Here is a 19,006-nt window from a genome sequence, read left to right as displayed (position 1 = left end):
GATAATATAAATCAGTTCATTTCAAATGTATTTTGTTCATTCTCTAGTGTCTTCTTTATCCAATCCAGTTCAGCTGCTCTTTGCATTGACTGTTCTCTCCTCTTTTCAATTATTTCAGTCTAAGCCAGCACAGTTGAATTTATGTAATCATCAAAGTAGGACATTGCCAAAACATTAAACTATTAATCATTGTCTTCTACTTCTCCACCACTCTCTGTTAGATCTATTGACTGAGTCTGGTCACAGTTCAGCTGTAGTCCAGTAGCTTTTCTTAGTCACGGGGGGGACAAATGCAAGACTAAAAAGCTGTTCGGTTATGTTTGTTTTGTCACCCTGCCCAGCTTCCTGTCGGTCAGCAGACAGCTATATTCTACTGAGTAATGCAGCCGTAGTGAAATCTCCTCATTTAAGCGTGCAAACCCGTCACATAACTCTCCCCCCTGTTTGTTTACCTAGCGCTAGAATAATAACTGTATCCAAAGAAAGAGACACAACTGCAGTAGTTTCAGGGTGATTTATTGCCCCAGTTGATGGCTATCTGCTGTGGCTAGAACATGAGGGCTATAAAATCAAGCACTCCTGTGAATGATTTCCTCTCCTCCCTCCCTACTGGATAGTTTTCTCCCTCTTTGATCTGTTTTCACTGCTCGCTGATTGTTGTGTTTCTTTAAAGAGGGATATGTGTGTATTAATAGATGCATGGGTTTAGGTTAGGTTTTGTCAAAAGGAGGAATATGTATCCTTGAATGGCTAGATGGGGTGAAGTCATGTAACTGCGTGAAGGGATGTGGATGTTTGAATAGGTATATGTGGTTAACTGGCCATTTTATGTTTTGTAAGAAAGGATTTGCATCAATTTTTGGTGTGATGCTAAGCGTTTTATGATTTGTGCACAGATATTTATTCATGACGGATATTTACAGTGATGTTACATAGCTGTCTAGCGGGTGTCTGGGTTTTACGATGGGGTCTCATGGATGCATGATTTGAGGTAAAAAAGAATCTGGTGTATTTGTGTATATGCATGTGTTTGTATGTGAAGGTTCCCGGTCATGTGAGTAAGTCTTTTGTGTCAGAGAGAAGAGGAAGTGATTCAAACATTTTTCTCAAACAAAACAATTAGGTTTATTACAGCAAATTAGGCTGTAGATACCAAGAGGCACGTTGCCATATGTTTTTATAGCACAACATGGAATTCTTGGCCCTGCTTGTGTCAATGACCTCAGCCTGTCTGACGCTCCTTACACTGCAAAACAAGTTAACATCTTAACAAGTTAACAAGTTTCGTGTTCAGTCCTAAAAATTCACTCAATCTATGCCTGTTCACACCAGGCATGAATGTACTTGTGTGTAGATGCAGATTATTATTAACTCCAAAGAAACTGATTTCATGGTGTGGAGTGGAAGGTTACGCATCAGTGCAGAGTATTCATGGGGCAGAAAATTAATTTGTAATCACATTAGTTGCTGCAGATGTCTGCATGCATAAACAAGGGTTCAACCAATAAAACGTCAGATTGAGCAACAAGGAATCAACACACAGTTCATAAAGCCAAGCCAAGCAACATGCTACAATATCTGTGTGATTATAGAGTTTCTTTCTTGGAGAATGCTCAGTCCTAGCTGACTGAGAGGGAGAAAGAGAGTTTCTGTGTGTTACATATCTCTTTATATTTACATTTTTGGTTTGAATTTGTATCCAGAGTAACCCATATTCTACAGGCAGCCAATAGCAATACACCTTGTTTTCCAATACTAGATCTCTTTCTAATTATAGTTCCAATTATCCCTTTCACCCTCTTTCCACTCGCAGTACGTCCACGTTTCACCCAGCCGTCAAAGATGAGGAAGCGTGTCATCGCTCGCCCAGTGGGCAGCTCAGTGCGCCTGAAGTGTACAGCAAGCGGAAACCCTCGTCCGGACATTGTCTGGCTGAAGGACAGTCGGCCGCTGGTGGATGAGGACGGTGGAGCAGGAGGAGGAGGGGAAGGGAAGAAGAAGAAATGGACTCTGAGTCTGAAGTACCTGACACCAGAGCACAGCGGGAAGTACACCTGCCACGTCTCCAACAGAGCAGGAGAGATCAATGCCACCTACAAAGTGGAAGTCATACGTGAGTCACCATGTTTTCTAGAGAGAGAAACTGGGTGCTTAACCTCAAACTTATTCAGCTTTGATAAAGATTGGTTGAAGCTTCATGCTAGGAAGAATCTGCCCAGTTGTGTGTGTCCTGTCCCAACAGAGCAGGAGAGATCAATGCCACCTCCAAAGTCTGTCCCAGACTTTCAAAATGTACCAGCATCCTCTATAAAATAGCAGAGAATTTCCCCTTCCATTTTCATTATCCCATTATCTGTCAATAATTCGATTAGTATATAAAATGTCAGAAAATAGTGAAAGTAAAAAAGTTTCCAGGGCTCAATCTGACCGCTAAATAGCTTGTTTTGTCCGACCAACGGTAGAAAACCCCCAAAATATTCCATTTACAGTTATATAAAATGGAGAAAAGCGTCAAACCCTCAAATTGAAGCTGTAGGAAAAAGCTAATAATTGGCATTTTTGCCTGATAATGACACGATTAACTGATCATCAAAGTTGTTGACTGTTTATTTATTGTCGATTGACTAATCCATTCATCAACTAATTGTTTCAGCACTACTTTTAAGAGATGAAGCATACTAAAAATGTTTCTGTAAAATTTTTTATCTATGTAAAAATGTGGCTGCATGTGGTCATTTCATGTTGTGACACATCAGAAAGCATATTTTTGGAAATGTGGTGTGTGACTTGTTGAGCAAACAATAGCATACATTGTGTCGTACACAGTATGTGTGTTATTGTTTGACTGAGAGGCCTGTCTAACTAAATAATAGGGTTTGAAATGGGTATTGTTTCCATTCTGACCCACAATACAGTGATTATGTAGAATGTCAAGAACACCATTATTAACTTTTCAACTATTTAAATGATTTGCTGGCAAAGAGTCTGATGCCAGTGATCAGTATTTTGCTTTCATAAGAGATTGCTGCTTATTCTGTTTGGAAAGGACCCGAGTACAGATTTCCATCGTGTTTTAAGAGAAAAAGACTTGGGGGTGCCCCAGTAGCTCACCTGGTAGAGTGCACACACCATGTACGTTTGTACAAGGCTGAGTCCTTACCGCCGCGGCCCTTTGCTGCATGCCATCCTCTCTCTCTTTCTCACATTTCCTGTCTCTCTTCAGCTGTTCCAAACAAATAAAGGCAAAAAATAATTTTAAGATGGTCAGTCATCAGCAGGTTTCTCTTATACCATTTAATATAGTATGTTGAATGTGTTAACCTACAGTCATAAGAGTAAGTTAAAAATCATGACATTAAATAATATTTTTCATGGCAGATTTAGCTAAACTTGGTCTCTCAGGTTGAATTTGACATTTAGAGAGTACATAAGATTATGTTACATAACACATACATACACTTACAACATAACAAATTTGAACCACAGGGACAGTATCAACCAAAATTTTAATGTCCAAATTTTAATTTTGATGCTGCTTGTGTTAATGAATTCAATGTAAGTCTTTTAGATATTGTGGTTGGTTGCAAAGTAGAGCTACAGTGCCCACATGCACAGTGTGCTGGCTAATGAGTTGCACCCAGAATAGATGTTTAAAAAAACTTTTAAAAGCCACCTTTCACTTCAGTGGCATTTATTGATCACCACCAGGTTTGTCAATAAACACCAGTCAAGCGAGCGAGGAATGTTCAACAGGTTTTTCAGTTTGGAAGGTGATCCAGCTACAGTTTTAGTCTAAATAGGGTATAATTTTGCCTTTGAGAGTAGAATGTGTGTTATGATGAATGAGTGTTTTGTGATGTATTAGGTTGTGTTGGAAGGCTGCAAAAGCTGTTTTGGTGCTGGATGATTTAATGTTAAGTTGTTTGGTGGAGGATGAATTTGTGTGTGTGTGTGTGCACTGAACTGTATGTTACTGAATGTGATAGCTCTGTTGAGAGCCACAGACTAGCTCCTCAATTTACTTTACTCACCACATCTGTTGTACATTAAAGTACAGCTGTAGTCTGTCCTGAGAGACACTTACACACTTATACATGTGCACACACACACACACACACACACACACACACACACACACACACACACACACAGAGAGAGAGAAAGGAAGTAAATCAAACCGCTGCTCGCTTATGTCAAATGTGACATTTTCTCTATCTGTAGAGATTCACTCAGCTGTCAGTCATTCACAGTTGTTAGTAAGAAAACTAGAAAAGAATCCAGGACAGAAAACCTGTAAAGCTGTCACAAAACATAATATATATCCATAATCCATAAATAGAGATTCTTGAATATAGTACATCAGGAACATAATTCCTAAAGGTGATCATTTATCTGGTTGGCATTTGCACCTGCTTGATTAGCGCTCTAAGCGTCCTTTATAAAACTTTTTTTTTTGCAATTCTTTTTCATATGTTAGCTGAATGAGTTCTGGCACTGTTGTTTGCACGTGTGGTTCCTTTGCATTTCATTGTAGGTAGCCATGCTTACCTGATGCCTGTGGGATGTGCTGTGACTACATTAACACATTTAAAGTTTAAATAATTAAATTTATAACACCCTGAGCTTTTAATAAAACCTGTGCAGCACTGTCTGTAACACTGTACAGACACTGAAAACAACAAAGAAAACAAAGCTAGCTCTGCAAGGTGTTCTTAGAGTCTTAAACCTATTTCTAAAGTAAAACATGCACCCGAAACTTTTCCACATCACCACGTGAGCCTCCCTGAAAGTCAGTGAAAGTTTGAAAACTAAAGTCCTTTCCAACTTCACAAATGAATCCTGCAACACGGCCAAAACTCAGGATTCCTTTTAAATTATGCTGAAGAAAGGTTTTAAAACAGCTGATGTCAAACAAGGGGGAAAAAAATCGAACTCATTTTCTCGGTTACATTCTCGTGATATTGCATTAACAGATACTAAAAAGAGACTATTGAATGTCTCTGGCAGGTGTGTTTATTCTGCTGTATAAACTGAAAAAGAAAAGGCAGGAGCTGAAGATAAGAGATCTGTTTGTGTATTTTCAGCAGAAAGGGAGGATGCTGAATACAGCAAATACTATGCAAGTAATACTTGCAAACCATATTATATTCTCTTGTGTTCTTTTATAAGTTTCACTCAGTTCAAATAAATTGAATAAAAAGAGTACATACTCTTTCCTCACTGTGCTTTTCCCCTGATTTTAATTCTGATTACAGCTGAATTTGACAAGTTTACAAAATACAGCATTCAAACAATTTCTTCTATTCGCACTTTGTCAACTGAAATATATTTAAATATTAAATATACTTATATCTTTCTGTGTGTTTGTCTCTTTTGCATCTCTTTCTTCAGAGCGTACCAACTCTAAACCCATTCTGACTGGTACTCACCCTGTTAACACCACTGTGGACTATGGAGGAACCACGTCTTTCCAGTGTAAAGTCCGCAGTGACGTCAAGCCGGTTATTCAGTGGCTTAAAAGAGTTGAACCTGGTGACGAGAACAAATTTAACTCCACCATAGAGGTACAAACACACATACTGCCAAAACAACCTCTACATGTAAATAAAGTATGGTTAACTTTTAATATCTGACTGAATTGATCAGTACTTGTGTGATCTTATTCAAAGGTTGGAGACCACCGCTTTGTAGTCCTGCCTACAGGGGAGGTTTGGTCGCGTCCTGACGGATCCTACCTCAACAAGCTGCTGATAACCAGAGCCAAGGAGGAGGATGCCGGCATGTACATCTGCCTGGGAGCCAATACTATGGGCTACAGCTTCAGAAGTGCCTACCTGACGGTGCTACCAGGTCAGAGGAGAAACTAGCAGAAACTAACATGCACACATAGAGAATTGTATATGATCATGTGTAATCTCTCTGGTTTACAATACTAGACCTAATCAAAGAGTAGATACTCGGCTGCTATTATCTACATTGTATCTACTTAGGCTAACCTACATTGGCTGGCCTGCTGGCTTGACAAAGCATACATTTCTGTCTATAACATTACCAGCTAACACCATCCGCTAACCAGCAACATGTTAAGCTAACTAGCATGCTGCCTGAGCCACCAAAGAAACCCAACAATCTTCCTCAGCTACATCACCTTAGCAAATACCAAAACATACACTGCTGCCTATAATATCACCAGCTCACACCATCAGCTAACAACATGCTAGCTTACAACAACCAGCTAACACCGTGTTAAACTAATTAGCATGTTGCCTAAGCCACCAGTCTTCCTCAGCTTATTCACCTTAGCAAGCAAAAAATTATACACCTGTCTATAATATCACCAGCTAATGCTATCTTACAGCAACCAGCTAAGAGCATGTTTAGCTAACTAGCATGCCGCCTGAGCCACTAAAAAAACCTACCAAACAATCTTCCAGAGCTACCTCACTTTAGCAAGCAACAAATCTGGGGGTTATGCATATAACCAATGTTCCCTGAGGCGCAATCCCCCATACTGATGTGTTGTACCGAGTGTACTAACCAAAAGGGAACATACTAGACCTCTGTCTATAATATCAGCAGCTCACACCATCAGCTAACAACATGCTAGCTTACAACAACCAGCTAACAGCATGTTAACTTAACTAGCATTTTGCCATCACTGGCAGCATGCTGCTCAACCCACCAAATAAACCAACCAACCAAGTGTGTTATTTTAACATCTAGACAGACGATTCTGTCATATTTTCTTTTGTTTTTCCTTTTGTTAATTTCCGCATTTGTCGCTCCTTTGCAGAACTGAAACCCCAAAGCAACTCTGTCCCCATGGCAACATCCCCGAGCCTCCCTTGGCCTGTCATAATTGGAATACCAGCAGGCATCGCCTTCATCTTAGGCACCGCCCTCCTCTGGTTCTGCCAATCAAAACGCACCTGCTCCTCTTCTTCTTCATCCTCCTCTGCTCTTCCTGCTGCCCAGCGTCTACCTGTGGCCAATCGTGACCGAGCCTGCCCAGCGCTGCCTCCTCAACCGGCCAATGGGGATAAAGATTGTCTTTCATATGAGGACTACATTGCCCATCAGCAGTTGCTCCTGGCTCAGGGAGGCACTGGATTGGCTCCCAAGGTCTACCCGAAGATCTACACAGATATACACACACACACACATTCACACGTAGACGGGAAAGTGCACCAGCACCAGCACATTCACTACCAGTGTTAGCAGTGAAGCTAGCAGCAAGCTTTGGTGTTTCACATTCAACTCTTACATGAACATGTTCCTGTGCATGCAGACTCATTCACAACAGTCCATACTAACTGCTGACGTACAGAGCAAAGAACAAGGAAAGCCACATGCAAGAGACCACGCAAATTCATGTACAGAAACATGGGATCACGCCACTCTTACTCATTCTGCTGCAGCCACATTGTTGTATAAACACGGACTTATTCAAGACACAATGAAGAATGTAAAGAAAGAAGATCCTTATTTTTTAGCCAATCTGGAGGCCTATCCAGTGAAATCTATGAGAGAAAAATCCAAAAACGTGTTTTATTCAAGCTTTTTTTAAATATGAAATATTTTCTGTAGAGATTAAATCTCTCCTTATTTGAAACCACAATGAACTCTGCAGCTTCAAGTTAACTTAACAACCCAACAATGTATCTGTTTCTGTTCTTTTAGTACTTTGGACACAACCACAACCTCCTCAATAAGGAGAGAAATACAGCTCGCCTTCACTACAAGCCTCTAACTATAGCTACTCATGTATATAGTGGAATAAGATTATATGGCATTTAGCATGCTACTTCATCCTGGGTAATCTATAAAGAACAATATAGCATGTGTGTAATGTAATAGCTTAATTTCAGAGTATATTTCAGGCCTCAGCCCAACTGAGCCATAAGAAACACAAATCAAGTTAAACTCCCACTGTAGGTTGTAAGGATGAGGGCTGCTGGTTTTTGCTTCTGCCGGGCCGACAGCCATTCTGATAAATGTCCAGCTGCTATCTGGGTACTGTGTGAAAAAGAGCTGATGTCAGACTGGGTTACTGAGTCCAGACAGCATGGATCTGTCATAGTAGATTGATTTTAGCAGCAGCTACAGTGTGATTTCGTCTACAACCAAGGAGCTCCTCCAGACGACAGTTGCATAAGCAGCAGAAGCTGTCCCAACTCTGATAAGTACAGTTTCTGCCCCATTACTTCCTGGAGACAGGGGGCATTTCCTGTTACGCTTCATCTCCTTTTCAGCTTTGTTTGATGCTTGTTGACTGTAGAAGAGAGGGATGAAGGGTATCAATACTCCTCATGTCAAACATTCAACCTCTTTAGCCGATAGCGTAAAGGGATGATCAACAATGCCTCGGTGTAAAATGGTGCCTTCTAAGAATTGTTTCCAGATTTTGTGGATCACTGTTGGATCATTGGATATGTCACAGATTCTTGTTAATCTGTTATGAGATTTAGAAGACTTATAAATTCCTCTCTTTTTTTCATCTTAAACTCTTTAACTTTAAGGATGAGACTTAAAATCCTCAGCTCTTCTCCTTAAAGCACCTCACAATATGACCTCAAGTACAATGGAACCGGGTTTGCATGTGCTCTGTTCTCCACACACAAAGCAGAGGGATTCATCTGCTGTCTCTTGTTTTTATCTATAAGAATAAGGGTTTTTGAAAAAGGGCTTCCTTCTCACCTGCGGAGCCTTCTGTCAGGAAAATGGAAGATAATAAAATGATGGGATGCAGCTTAAAACTAAATTAAATATAATTTTTTTATCACAAAATGTTTTAGCTTTATATTCTGCAGAAAGTTATGTTGATTACTATAGCAGTACCCACTGACTAGCTACAATAAACTACATAAACTGCTCTTAGTCCTGTACAATGGCAATGAATTATAATAACATCTTGATACATTTATAAATATGTCTGGGATATTGGATTTTATCTGCAGATTTACCACTTATTTTATTGACCACCTTAAGAGATGTTTTAAATGAGATCTACAAATGTGTTTTAAATGCATTTACATGTGGGTTTTAGGCATTTTCTTGCTATTTGATTACAATTTGGTCTCATGTTAATGCCCCCACAAACCCATGGCACACCTCCACAGTTGTTTTCACTGCTTTTGTCTGATTAGACCTCACTGGACTATGTGGGCATGTGCAAATAATTGAATAATATTTCCCTCACTCTTATGTAGTTTTGTTGTTTGAGGGTGGGACAACTGAAAGCTTTATCATTCTTATTCACACATTGAGTTTGGTAAACTTCCCAATTCCCAACATTGCTCCTCCTGGTTTCATCCTGAGCAGAGGTCTAATCAGCCAGATTAACTGGAAACACTTGTGTGAGTGTTCAGGCCCTTTCATTTGTAAAGGAGGTCCCCAACAGCTGTTATGAGTAAAGCAATTAGTACACTATATAATGACCTAGAATAAGCTGTTTTCAAAGCAAATGTAAGCTCAAGTTGGAGGAAGTGGGTATAAAATTAAGGTCATATTTTCTTGGTGATGATATTGTGTTTGGGATTATAAATCCCCATGAACCCAACGCATCAGGAGTAAAATATCAGAGATGCACAAAATCCCAATGATCATAATGAAAGAAAAGAAAAATAATTTTTTTTTTTCCACTAGCACTGAAATCCAAAATCTAAACATTACTTTTAAAACTGCAACTACCACAGCCTCAGAATCATCTTACTTGGTTTGTTCATGTATTTGAATGCCTGTTAGTTGTTCTTTTACTCTCGTTGTATCATTGCATTTTTGATTTTGCTGCTCCTGGTCGGTGTTGGGAAGTTTCCTCACACCACACCCTGATAAAATCATTTAAATTTTAAACCCAAACCTCATCGGAAACCAGCCCCAACAAACCTTCGTTTCGCTCTTTCTCAGGTGTTCATCTTGTTGTTCCTGGGTGTGCTCATGAATCTGACCACTGTATAAACCCTGTTTAAAATGATATGCTAAGATAAGATCTAGATTTCAGCTGTTTTACATTACAGCACTCTCTGAAAGACACATTCAGCCATGTGTATGTGTGAGTGTAACAGTGGGGTGACTGTCCAGAGTTTAAACATAAAAAGAATAAAAAATGCAGAAATGTATGTGTGAAATATGAAAGAAACTGTAGGCTTGGCATGTAGTTGATTGTATTTGCATTAAGTCAGTCGTTCTCTCTGCAGACCTTCAGGGCAAAATACAGTGAAAACTTTACAAGGGTGTTTTTAAACAGCCATGCGACAGGAAGTGATATATTGAAATCACCTGGTAACTTTAGTTACACATGTGGTTGTGCTTCAGCATGTATTTTTGCACATAAATCTTTGAGCTCAAGTAGGAAAATGTACAAATATCTTCATGTGGATAATTCATATATATCCATTTTTAATAATACTCACTGGTATGTTATCTTTGTCCTGAAACGAACAGTGGGCCTGCAGACAGAGCTTTGAAACCTACTAGTCAGGCCTCCAGTGTCTTTCTTTGTATATTTTCAATCCCTTTTAGAGATTTTGTTTCAAACCTGTGAAGTCCTTTGTATTATTTCACTTTCTGAATGATAAGACTTTTAACAGGGTGTAGCCTATAAAACATGCAGCCTTCAGATTAGATGAGCCACACCTGTCTACCTGTACAAAGTCCTATTTAACTGAATTATGTGCATTTCATATCCCTAACAGAGACAGCCTGTGACCATAGTGTCTTTCTTGTTCATCTTTCCAGCAGAGTGCCCTTTCTCCTTCCATGTATAACAATTAAAATCCCTCAAAAATTACAAAGTTCAAATTCAAATTAAGTTAAAATTTAAGTACATCAGAACAGTAAAAAATAATCTTATGGTACAGTTCTAAATGGAGACACGTGTTCATTTATTTTCCTCTTTAAAAACAGCTTTAACTGAAAAAAGGACTTGAAGCATTGCATAAGTGTCAAAAGGGAGAGCTCTCCCTTTGACATGTTCTTCTTGTCCTCCTATCTTTTCTGTTTTGAAACATCTGTTGAACAGCTGGAGTGTGTTCTTTCATTTTAAAGTTTTTCTTCCAATGTTGGAGGGGCGGAAAAGTAACAGTAAAATTTTCCTCAATCACTGCAATGTTTTTTCTGTGAAAACCGTCGTCAACTCAGTTACCTTATTTCACACATTAAACCCATTTAAGTTTTTTGTGTCAAAGCTAATGGACTGCCAATAGAAAGACTGTGTATATGTGCACTTACCACTAGCATGTACATGGAATGATATTAGTGTTGAAATTATAGTAACTGTTAGATAATTTAGTAAGAATGCTTTGGGCCATACAGTAGCTCTAGCAACACATTGGCCCACAAAACATTGTAAATGCTAAATTGTCTCAAGATTCAAAAAGAAAGTGTGTTTCTAATTTATTTTGGTTTTTTTTCCTTCTTCATATAATTGGGCATTATATTGCATGAGTGGATTTTGTGTTATAGTAGTAATGTAAGCTATGTAGCAAATACCATGTTCATGTCATTGTAAGATACTGTATTTATATGTGCTGACGAAATATACGAAATTTTATCGATAATCTTTGTATCGACGATCTTGTACAGTCTATTGTCATTTAGGTTAAAAATGTGCTTTCTCCCATTGTAATCATTTTATTGGTGCCATTAAAAAAGTGAAATCTATGTATTATTGTCTTTGTTCTTAAAGATTGAATCTAATCCAAGCATCTTGCACCTGAGATGGTGCATTTGACAGTAGGAACAAAATATTTATCTCTGTGTATCTATTAATCATCAGATATTTTATAGTCTTTCACTCCTTGAATTTTCTGCCTCTCTCTGTCACATCACAGGAAGAGATTCCAGCACAGTACCTCACTGTACCATGGGACTGTCTTTAAGTGAATGTCCTTCTCTAAGTAGTTGTAGCCCTTCAATTGTGAGAGCTGCAGCCGGCGTTTCATCTGTCATCGTGTCTGTCTGGAGAGATGACAGATGGACAAAGCGCTGCGTGCAGATGGAGGGTGTGAAGGCCCAATATTTCTCTGACTCATTTAGGAGAAGAAGATGATGAAAGAAAACACTGTTGAAAGGCTGGGGCACTGCCAAAGGGTAGAAGTGGCAACAGGGCAGGACACGGGAACAGAATAAGAAAATAATAAACAACTAAAAATTGTGTTCTGCATGTTCTTCAGGTTTTTAGCAACATGTTTTTTTATGAACATTTCTTGGTGTTTTTGCATTGAACTAGAGACTGCTTGACCTTGAAACATCCTTAGACTTTGCACTGATGAAGTTGAGTATCTGTATGTCACGCTCTTGAATTGGTCTGTTTAGCATTTGTGGCTGTCACAGCGCGGGCACCCATCAACCAGGAGATCCTTACTTTTGACTTTGCTGTTTGACTTTCCAAAAACATGCTAAAGCAGTTTTAATATTTTTTTAGCCAGTCAGAGGCAGCAGAACAAGCAGTAAATATAACATTAACATATTATTACCTTATGAAGTCGATTATGGCTAATGCATTAGCAAACAGCTGCCTATTTACACATCCAGCAGACACGAAGCAACATTAGCATTGGCAGTTGTTTTTCTGTTAAATATTCAATCTCCTTTGAGCTCCGGTTTCCAACAATTCCTGAGGAAAATATCTGACTCATAGGTTGCTAAATGCTCCGCTGTGTTCACTGGCTAGTTGCTAACTTGCCATTTGAAGCTAAGCAGGTAGCGTACAGTGGGTTTATCAGAGTTTTTTGTTGTAAACAGCTGCCTGCTGCTGCTGGAAAAAGGGTTAATGAGCGTGGTGAGAGTGAACCACAACAATAAAGTAGTCAGATGATAATTTTCTGTGGGTTCATCACTACAAGTATCCCCTTTCACTTTACACATAGTCATTTGATCCATTGTTAACATAAAAATATTCATTAGCGCAGCTCACTTTATACAGAGGGGCCCCTGACCCCTTGGGTCCCTCTGCCTTTGTCCAATAGGCCCATATAGTAATCCATTGCTGTTTGAGCTGCACACCCAAATCTTCCTCTATTTATTTCAAGTTGATGTGGCTAGGAACATAAAGCACATCACTTCCTGTGTGGCAGTGGATTTTACCAGGGAAATTTCTACCAGACACCATGTGTTGATAGCAATAAAGGTTCAATGAATGGTTTTAAGTTCAGTCAGTGCAGTACTTGCAATTTATCAGTAAATGATGGGTAGCTACTGCAACAGGCATTTATTTATATGGCAATGTCATTATTAGTTTTCTAGATTCCATATTTGAACATCACTTTTCAGAACTCCCAAACTTCCCAAAAATCTACCCATGCTCTGTAACTGCTTTGCCCTCCTTGTTTCCCCAAATTTCATTTAAATTGGATCAGGCATCACATATAAATGGGCATGACTCATATATAGTTTCCCTTCATGTATTGGATGTTTTGACCAAAATAGGAATGAATACGCATATACTGTTTCATAACTTTTTGGATTGTAAGGTTGAAGATTGAGCAAGGGGTTGAGGGGCTGGGGAAAGGAAAATAAGTTTGAGAAAAGAAACACTGAAAATATACAAAGAAGCAAAAGGAATCTGCGGTTTTGAAATGTTTGCAAAGTCAACAGTTACTCATGACTATATGACCTAACCCAGGGATTTACAAATCCTGGCCCCCTTGGATTTCATTGCATCTGGTAAGCTTCACTGGTAATAAATAAATAGCAAACGTAGTATGATATGTAAGATTTAAAGCTATGTAAGACATGTTACATTATACAAGTGTGAGATAAGAGCAGGAAGAAAGTGGCCTGATAAAATATACTGTACAAGGCAAATATGTGACTTTCCCAGGTTGTTTTCATAGTTGACATTCAACTCGTTTTTTTCTTATCTCAGAGATTAGCCTTTTCCTGCTTTTTTTGTGTTCCTGGTTATCTTCTGTGAATTTGATTGACTTGAAGATTTGGGGGGAGGAAGATGGGGAGGACAGACAGAGGAGGAAAAGATGAAGAGAAGCAGTGAGGAGGAGGATGACAGAAAGCTGAGCTGCTGACAGATGTGTTGAGCTCACTGCTGCTCTGCACTGATGAGAGGAGATCAGTGAAGACTCGAAGTGAAGTGTCGAATGAGAGAGGAAAGAAATGTGCAGAACAAGAAGGGAGGAGAAAACGTCAGAGGCCTGATACCTTCTGTCCCATTTGTCTCTATTTCTACTTACATTTGGATTTAACTAATGTTAAAATTAAGACGTTCTATAATTTTCCTTTCTTTTTTGCTTAGGCATCAAAGAGTGACCTCCATTTCCAAAAATCTAACAGTGTAATAACTTTCAATTTCTTGTGAAAAACAAAATCTAATTTAGTGTTATGATATGTTATGATTCTGGTGCAGCACTCGGAAGTATCCACTGTGTATTTTTATTGAACCTTTGTTTAACCAGTTGAAAGTCTCATTGCAATTATAAGCTTTTCCAGGAGAGGTCAGACCAAGAAGTCAACATACAGTCAAAGTTTTACAACAATAAACACACAAAGTATCAGGCCAAGGATCCTGTTACACAAAAGAGGCGAGATTGTCCTATTAAAACATGCATGCAGGTATTTTAAGTCTCAAGTGACCATCCAAATAACAATAACGAAAACAATGTTGTGGATTGGACAACAATAAGAGCTGCATTATTTTAAAGTCTGCTGTGTGTAATTTCACAAGGTGTGTCACTGAATTATAAACCGTTTTCTTGGTCTTTGAAGGAAGTATTTTCTACCACAAGACAAGTTGTTTAAAGAACACTTATACAACTTTCAATTGGAAAATTTCGTTCATTTCTCAATATAAAACCATTTTTATGTAAACTGTCTCAATCGCAGATTATGAAATCCTTTTGCTGTGATTTGCCTTTTTGCCCATTGACATATTTTGTACAGTTTAGTGAAGTCTGTTGAAATTCTCAGCTTCTAATTTGTGAATCATGAAACTTTGTTACTTTGGCTTCTTATATCCTGATTATAAAAAGTCCTGAGTGTACCATTCTTATTCATAATGTAATGGTATAATGTAATGGAGGGTTGGTAGTAATTTGAGAAAAACGTATAATGAGATTCAAAAAGGAAAACCGTGCAATTAATAAAAAAATATATATGCTGTTTAAGGATGCTAGTATGTAGCGGACAGATATCCTCAAACTGTTCAGTCTTGAAAGTGAATCTTGAACTGTTCAGACCCTGTTAAGTGAAAAGTGATTATCACAGTATGTGAAAAATACTTTACTTTCTTTTGAGTTTTCATGACAATTAAGATTGTCTGTAGTTGAAGCATGTAGCCTTCATATTTTGTAATCTGATGAGAATTTTTCTCACTGGTAGAGTTCCTGTGGACTTTTGTTTGTTTAGTAGACAAGTGCAAATCTACTGAAATTCTTATCTCTATCCTCCCACTGTCAGTAGAGATATTATGTTGTAATTTGAACATCTCACACAGAAAAAATGTTTGTTTTGCAGAAAGGTGCCTTAACTCAAAGGGGGATACTTAAAAAGGTTCCCACAAAGAGTTTTTTACAAAAGAAAAACAGAGTAGGCAGTGTTGTACATTTTCACTGAAACTTTTTGTGAATGAAACATTTAGCCTTTTAGAGTTTGTGGTTTTGCAGGCCTTTGTGCTCCAGTGTGTATCACTGTGTTTCTGGCTGAGCAGAAGGGTGTGATTTCTCCAAAGACATTCCTGAGCTGGTGGGATGTAGGATGAATCCTTTGTTGGGTTAAGGTCACTGTTTTGTTTTTGTTTTTGTTTTTTTCTTTTTACATGAACCTTCAGTCAACATTACTAGTTTCATGTAGCAATGTAAATGGTTTTGTTTTGTTTTGTTTTTTTTTACAATTGTTTAGTGGTTGTTTGACTTGGAGAGGCAACTATTTAAATAGAGTAGAATATTCCAGAAATAATGTGATGTGTATGTAATTGTGCCAATGTATACCAAAGAGACAAGAGGCTAAAAGTCTGCAAGTCCAGTTTTCTCTGGGTGTTGAAGTGCTTGCTTGCTGTTCCAGCCATTAACATACTTTTACTAGAATTGATTTCTAAGTAATTAAGCCATTACAATTATGGGTGAAGGTTTGCTCTTCTCTATTGCAGTCCCACTTCCTCTGGCCAATAAGATGGCTGCATTTTGACTAAAACTTGTTCATTGCCAGAGCAAATGTTTAGTCCTTTAGACCTTGAGGTCTTGCAGAACCTTTTGCTTACTCACAGAGGGTTCTGGTGTGCGGTTGGCTGGTTAAAAAGGGTGTGAACCCATGGAGGAGATTCCTGGGCGCTTGAGTCAACAACAGCTGGGGTTAGTGATGAAGAGAAGCTGTCCAAAGAGCTTTTTACCGGCAACCGCCTTTTCACTGTGAAAGGACGGCTCAGGTGAATGGAGTCAGTGACCATGAAGGACTCACACACAGACACGCACCTGGGAAAAGAACATACACACATCTACACATAGAAACCCAAAAGATACCTATAGATACACACACTCACCTGGAAAAGAGATTGACACAGTTTAGTAAAGTGCATATGCAACATGTGCGGTTTGCACACCGATGCACACACACAAAAGTGGAGATGCATGCATCACACACACTCACATACACACAGATGGGAACAACAGACACCTGGCTGGCATTGAAGCGCTGTTCTGTTTGCATACCTCTCCCTATCTCCACTCATCCTCCACACAGCCACAAAGCCGCCATTAAAACTAGGAAAACAAAAACACAAAAAAGAGGCTAAAAGGGGGCAACAGGCGGTTTCCATCCCTCTTCCACCCTTCCGCCCTTTCTCCGTCTCTCTGTACCAAATGTTTACCTTCCCCCCGTGAAAAGAGAGGGATATGGACAGACAGGGTGAGAAAAGAAAGAAATCTAGCAGAGGGGAATGGAGCCAAGGCCTTTAAAGTCTGCCACAGAGCCGTGACAAAAGCCTCCTAATCTCGGTGTTGTCTTTCGGCCCCCTTTTCTCCCTGCACATCCTGCCAAGTGTGTGTCTCTGTGTGTGTGTGTGTGTGTGTGTGTGTGTGTGCATAAGAGAGAAAAAGAGAGGAAAAAAGTCAGATTCAGTGTGTGCAAGCAAGTGTGTGTGTATATTTGTTTAAGAAAGTAGTAAAAAGGCAAGGCAAGTTGATGTGTGTTTGAATGAAAAGAGACTGTGTGTGATAAGGAAGTTGTGTGTGTGTGTGTGTGTGTGTGTGTGTGTGTATGACAGGAAAGGAATCTTTCCACAGCCATGCTGACATCACTCAAGCATGCATGGGACAGTTGGAGGAGGCCAGGCCCCTTCAAAGGCAACAGCCTGCCTGCCTTCACATGTGGGATGCCTGTTTACGTGTGTGTGTGTTGAAGAGAATACGAGTGGTCCAGATTGCCCATCCTCACCTGTTCCTCTTTGACTCATAAACCGCCCCTATTCAGTTCTCCTCTGCTAAAATGCAACGAAACTGCCTGTGTTTTTGTGTGCGTGTGTGTGTGTCCAACAATTCCTCGATCTCATCCTTTTCACCCTCTTCAAAAGCAGCAGATGTGAATAGATGTGTGTGTGTGACCTCCTGAGCGTTCCTTCCTCATCCTGTCGATCTCTATCAGAGGCAGCTGTGGTCCAAAGGCCTTCACACACAGCAGAAGAATGCGTACTGCAGCTATCATGATATATACAAGGCTGAGATAGACTATAGTGCCATCTATAGGCCGATCAATTGTGTCAATGTCAAGTCAGTGCAGGGTGCACTAACTCCAACTGAATTCCATATGCCGGTATTCTATAAAATTATTTCGCTCTGTCATCGCAGAGGGAATGGTTTATATTTATGAAACTAAATATCACTTAGGGTTGGGTGACATGGCTGAAATTAATTTCAACATATAAATAAGAATATGTTTTGTGATAACAATATACAGTATATTATGGTAACTGTTTGTCAGTGCAATAAACCCTGTTCCGCCGTTGTGCATTAAATCGGAAACAATTCATTCAACAACCTCTTTTGTTTGTTTTAAATAACAATTATCATATATTCATTCATGTAAACAACAGTATTTTGTAAAATTATGACACCATATGATCATATCATCAAAATACAATTCAGTTGATATATGATAATGTTGACAAGCCAAAACAATTCAACTACTACCAGGGAAAGCAACATTTTTGCAGGTCCTTAAGAGATGCCTTTTGCTTTGTGTTGTTATCTCAGATACGGAGGATTTTTGGAGGGATTCTTTCCCTATGTGATAGTTAATATTGGCAAAAGAAGGAAAAGAGAAATGCTTTGAAGCATGTTTAATGGTACATGCATTAAAAATCATCTCACTACCCCTCAGATTTATCTTGCAACGCACCTTTTTCATCCCCAACCCCCATGCGCACACACACACACACACACACACACACACACACACACACAAAATAGAATGCGTCTCTGTTGCAAAGACAAATCTAAAGAGGAGTCGTCATTAAGTAGGAGCAAAGTCGGTGAAAATGGGATCCTAACTTCAAGCATGTCACTTAAAGTGAGAGATATTTGCTTCCAGAATCTAACTACATGGGGGCATACATACATATACATAAACAACCCCAGGGTGCCGAGTGGACATAGGTCACAATTGGGAAATGTAATGATCTTCATAGAATGACGCCTTCTAGGTTTTAGGTACATTGAGGGGCACTGCTCTCGGCCAATAATTATAATTGATCTACATGAGGTAAACATGGTTTATGGTGGATCATCAAACAGCTTCAAAAGTGGATACTAAAAGTACAGAACCTTAAATGCTTAAAATATTTACATTATAGTAACGGTTTGGTTTCAGAGTATGAGTATACAAATAAGTAAAAGACATTCTGAAAAAAATCCTCCCTTGTGGCCTTTTAGGTATATTTTAAACAAAAACATCGTCTTTTTCTGTTTTTTCAACCTAAATGTTAAACAGTAAAGGTGATGGGGATCACCGATTATCCACTGTATGCCTACACTGGAACACTTTCTGTGCACCTCAGAAAGAC

General features: G+C 39.0%; 1 protein-coding gene across 1 annotated transcript in view; it reads left to right on the top strand.

Moving 5' to 3' along the window:
* Window positions 1-11,661, top strand: part of fgfrl1a (fibroblast growth factor receptor like 1a) — a 70,036-nt gene extending 58,375 nt beyond the window's left edge. Inside the window, exons 5-8 of the mRNA XM_044205316.1 lie at window positions 1,814-2,113; window positions 5,392-5,564; window positions 5,670-5,850; window positions 6,794-11,661. Coding sequence (XP_044061251.1) covers window positions 1,814-2,113; window positions 5,392-5,564; window positions 5,670-5,850; window positions 6,794-7,218 — 1,079 coding nt within the window. The 3' untranslated portion in view covers window positions 7,219-11,661. The remainder of the gene's footprint in view (window positions 1-1,813; window positions 2,114-5,391; window positions 5,565-5,669; window positions 5,851-6,793) is intronic.
* Window positions 11,662-19,006: the final 7,345 nt, after the last annotated feature.

This window comes from Siniperca chuatsi, linkage group LG8 (genome assembly GCF_020085105.1).
Source record: "Siniperca chuatsi isolate FFG_IHB_CAS linkage group LG8, ASM2008510v1, whole genome shotgun sequence".
Taxonomy (NCBI): Eukaryota; Metazoa; Chordata; class Actinopteri; order Centrarchiformes; family Sinipercidae; genus Siniperca; species Siniperca chuatsi.
This window is presented reverse-complemented; position numbering and strand designations above follow the sequence as displayed.